This window comes from Ranitomeya imitator, chromosome 1 (assembly GCF_032444005.1).
Source record: "Ranitomeya imitator isolate aRanImi1 chromosome 1, aRanImi1.pri, whole genome shotgun sequence".
Lineage (NCBI taxonomy): Eukaryota > Metazoa > Chordata > Amphibia > Anura > Dendrobatidae > Ranitomeya > Ranitomeya imitator.
The window spans coordinates 627,862,730-627,865,714 of NC_091282.1; the positions used below are offsets into that span (position 1 = coordinate 627,862,730).

At 34.7% G+C, this 2,985-nt stretch overlaps 1 protein-coding gene across 1 annotated transcript; it reads right to left on the reverse strand.

Moving 5' to 3' along the window:
* Positions 1–372: 372 nt before the first annotated feature.
* On the reverse strand, positions 373–2,644 carry LOC138638075 (olfactory receptor 12D1-like). Its single transcript, XM_069727101.1, has 2 exons — positions 2,558–2,644; positions 373–1,326 (listed from the first exon to the last, which is right to left on the reverse strand). The coding sequence occupies exon 2, from the start codon at positions 1,303–1,305 to the stop codon at positions 373–375; it is 933 nt and encodes a 310-aa protein (XP_069583202.1). The 5' UTR covers positions 1,306–1,326; positions 2,558–2,644.
* Positions 2,645–2,985: the final 341 nt, after the last annotated feature.

Here is a 2,985-nt window from a genome sequence, read left to right on the forward strand (position 1 = left end):
ATTTTGACACATCAGACTTTTATGGACACTTATCTTTGTTTATATTTGTTTTTAATATTTCTTTATTTTTAATAGGAAAAAAGAGCATTCTGTGGATTTTTGTGCTACATTTTTAAAAATGTTTTTTTTTTTTACTTTACTTCAAACTGCAATTGTCTGCTAATAGAGGTAGATGCTGGCTGTGTAATGATGCAGGTTCAGCTCCTGAGCCTGCATAAAAAATGTGGACTTGATATTGTCATACCAGTACGTCCAATGTCAGGAAGGAATGAAATTAAAATACAGTTGATGCATTTATTGATTGAGATATAATAAAAAAAAAACTATTGAGCTTAGAATCAACTGCCATCATTTTACTTACAGGAAATGTAGTCATTTAGAATATTGACTCTTGATAAGATTTTTCAATGATTTTCTAACTCCTTCATTTCTTAAAGTGTATATGACTGGATTCATTGCTGGCGTAATAACGGTGAACAATACAGCTGCTATCCTGTCTTTTTCTATTGAATTCTCTGAGGAAGGTCCCAGATAGGTGGACATAGCAGTACCGTAAAACAGAAGGACCACTGTCAGGTGAGAAGAACATGTTGAGAAGGCTTTCGACCTTCCTTGTGATGAGCGTATTTTCAGAAGATTAATTATGATATAGACATAGGATATTATAGTAAGGATAAAGGTGCTGGTGCTAAGAAAACCAAGTACATTAGTCAGTAAGGCTTCATTCAGGTGAATGTCTGCACAAGCCAACTTTATCACTGGTTTCACATCACAAAAAAAGTGTTTGATCTTGTTTGAGTCACAGAAAGGAAGATACGATGTCATTATTGCATGAATGAGTGAGGTGGTGAGGCCAATGACCCAAGAACTTACCACCAACTGAATACACACAGATTTTCGCATTAATGTCTTGTATCTTAGTGGTTGACAGATAGCAACATATCGGTCATAACCCATGAATGCCAGCAAAGTTCCTTCCGTGCACCCCAAAAAATGAAAAAAATACATCTGAGCCACACAGCCTTCAAGAGTTATGGTGTTCTTCATGAAGAATCCAACCATCATCTTTGGGACTGTTATAGAAGAAAAGCAAATATCCACAAAGGAAAGGTTGGCCAATAGAAAATACATTGGGGTATGTAGACAAACATCCTGGATCACTAGATATATAATAAGAAGGTTTCCTAATACATCAAGACTAAAAAAAAACAGGACTAAAGCAAAGAGGAACTTTTGAAGCCAAGGAAGGTCGGTTATACCGGTCAAGATAAACACGTTCAATGATGTTCCATTCCAGCATGCCATCAGTTCAATATTAACACAAAGCTAACAAAATAAAATATTTTATGTTAATAAATTATAAGTATTATTTTAAATGTATTCATTTTTAAGATAAAGTTAAAAGTTATTCCGACAGTTTAATCCTTTAATTTGAAAATCTGATATTATTCAAATTTCTATTGAAAAATAAAAAAGGAATCATATAAGCCCTTTTTTCCCCCAATGAACCCAGTAAGGCTGTTTTAACTTAGAATTAAATCAGAACTTGCATTCAAAGCTCCAAATCAGGGTCTATGAGAAGATCCCTTTAAAAGGTAGATCACACAAGTCTTAATTTTTCAGGCATCTAACGTCATCTCTTCCCTAAAAACAGGTCCACCTGATAATTTTCCTTTAAACGGAAGCATCGCCTTACCCAAAAGACAAAGGATTCATTTCTTAAAGGACAAGGCGCTAGTAGTAAAGAGTTTGGTGAATGTTAGCTCTAGTAATATTTTTTTCAACGAGCTGTTCAATATTTTGTCAGTTTTGTGATGGATAATTTTTTAAGAAAAAACTATTGGAAACAGATGTTATTCTACACGAATTGCTGGATTGCGTGATGAACCTTATCAATATGCTGCAAATATTATACAATGAAGATGCCATGAGTAAAAGTTTATGAGTGGTTCTCCCTCTTTAAATTTATTGAAATGTCAATTAACGATAAACCTTGTTCCAGATGTCCTTCAATGACTTGAATTGATGAAACTGTGAAAAAAATTCATCAAGCAATTATGAAACATCACTGTTGGACCATTAGTGAACTCGTAGAATTGACTGGCTTCTCATTGGGTGGCTGTCAGTTAACTTTAATGGACAAATTGGTCATTAAACGAGTTACTCTTGCCTTGCAACATCCGATTCTGATGTATTTTTGCCTTCAAATATTTGATAACTCGTTTAAGGAAAAAAACACTAGACTCAAATGCAACCTTCCCAAAGATCAGCTGGCTCTCTAACTCAGAAAAGTTGCGCGAACATTCACCTACCAGCTGAAGAGCATGCTACAAGCACCCTTCTATTCAGTATCGATTCCTATTTCTTTTGGGTACCCTCTTTTACCTGAATGACATTTTAAGACCCCTTATATTAGTCCAAACGAAGAGCGACAACAAAGTGGGGTTCTTCTTCTTCACAAGAAAATCTCTTAATTTCAATGTATTATATAAGAACAATATCATAAGGCATAAAAAAGTACAAAATTGCACTGCAACCAAATTGTACTGCACCATACCTATAGGCTTCTGAAAAATCTATCCATTCAAATTAATCGTATGGTGCATATTCCATCCCTCAAGATCCTGATGATCTTCAATATATTTCATATGACAAATACATGACATGAAGATGTTATGACAGTAAGAACCTCTCTTATCGTACTCAGACATGATCTCTGTGGCTGCTGCCATATATAGTGATTTATATAACTTGATTTGAAAATTAATAGGGATCTTTGGGAATGCTATTATCAGGGGGACTGTGCTGCATTCCCTCAAAGCCATATAATTAGCTACTCAGCACAATAGTTCGTAAACCATGCACAATTCATATTTCAGATATTGCTACGTAGAATATGATAGTTACAAGAATAGCAAACTGATCCATGAGGACTTTTTGAACACTGGACCTCACTATATGTTTCCTTGAATAGGGAACCAGCAG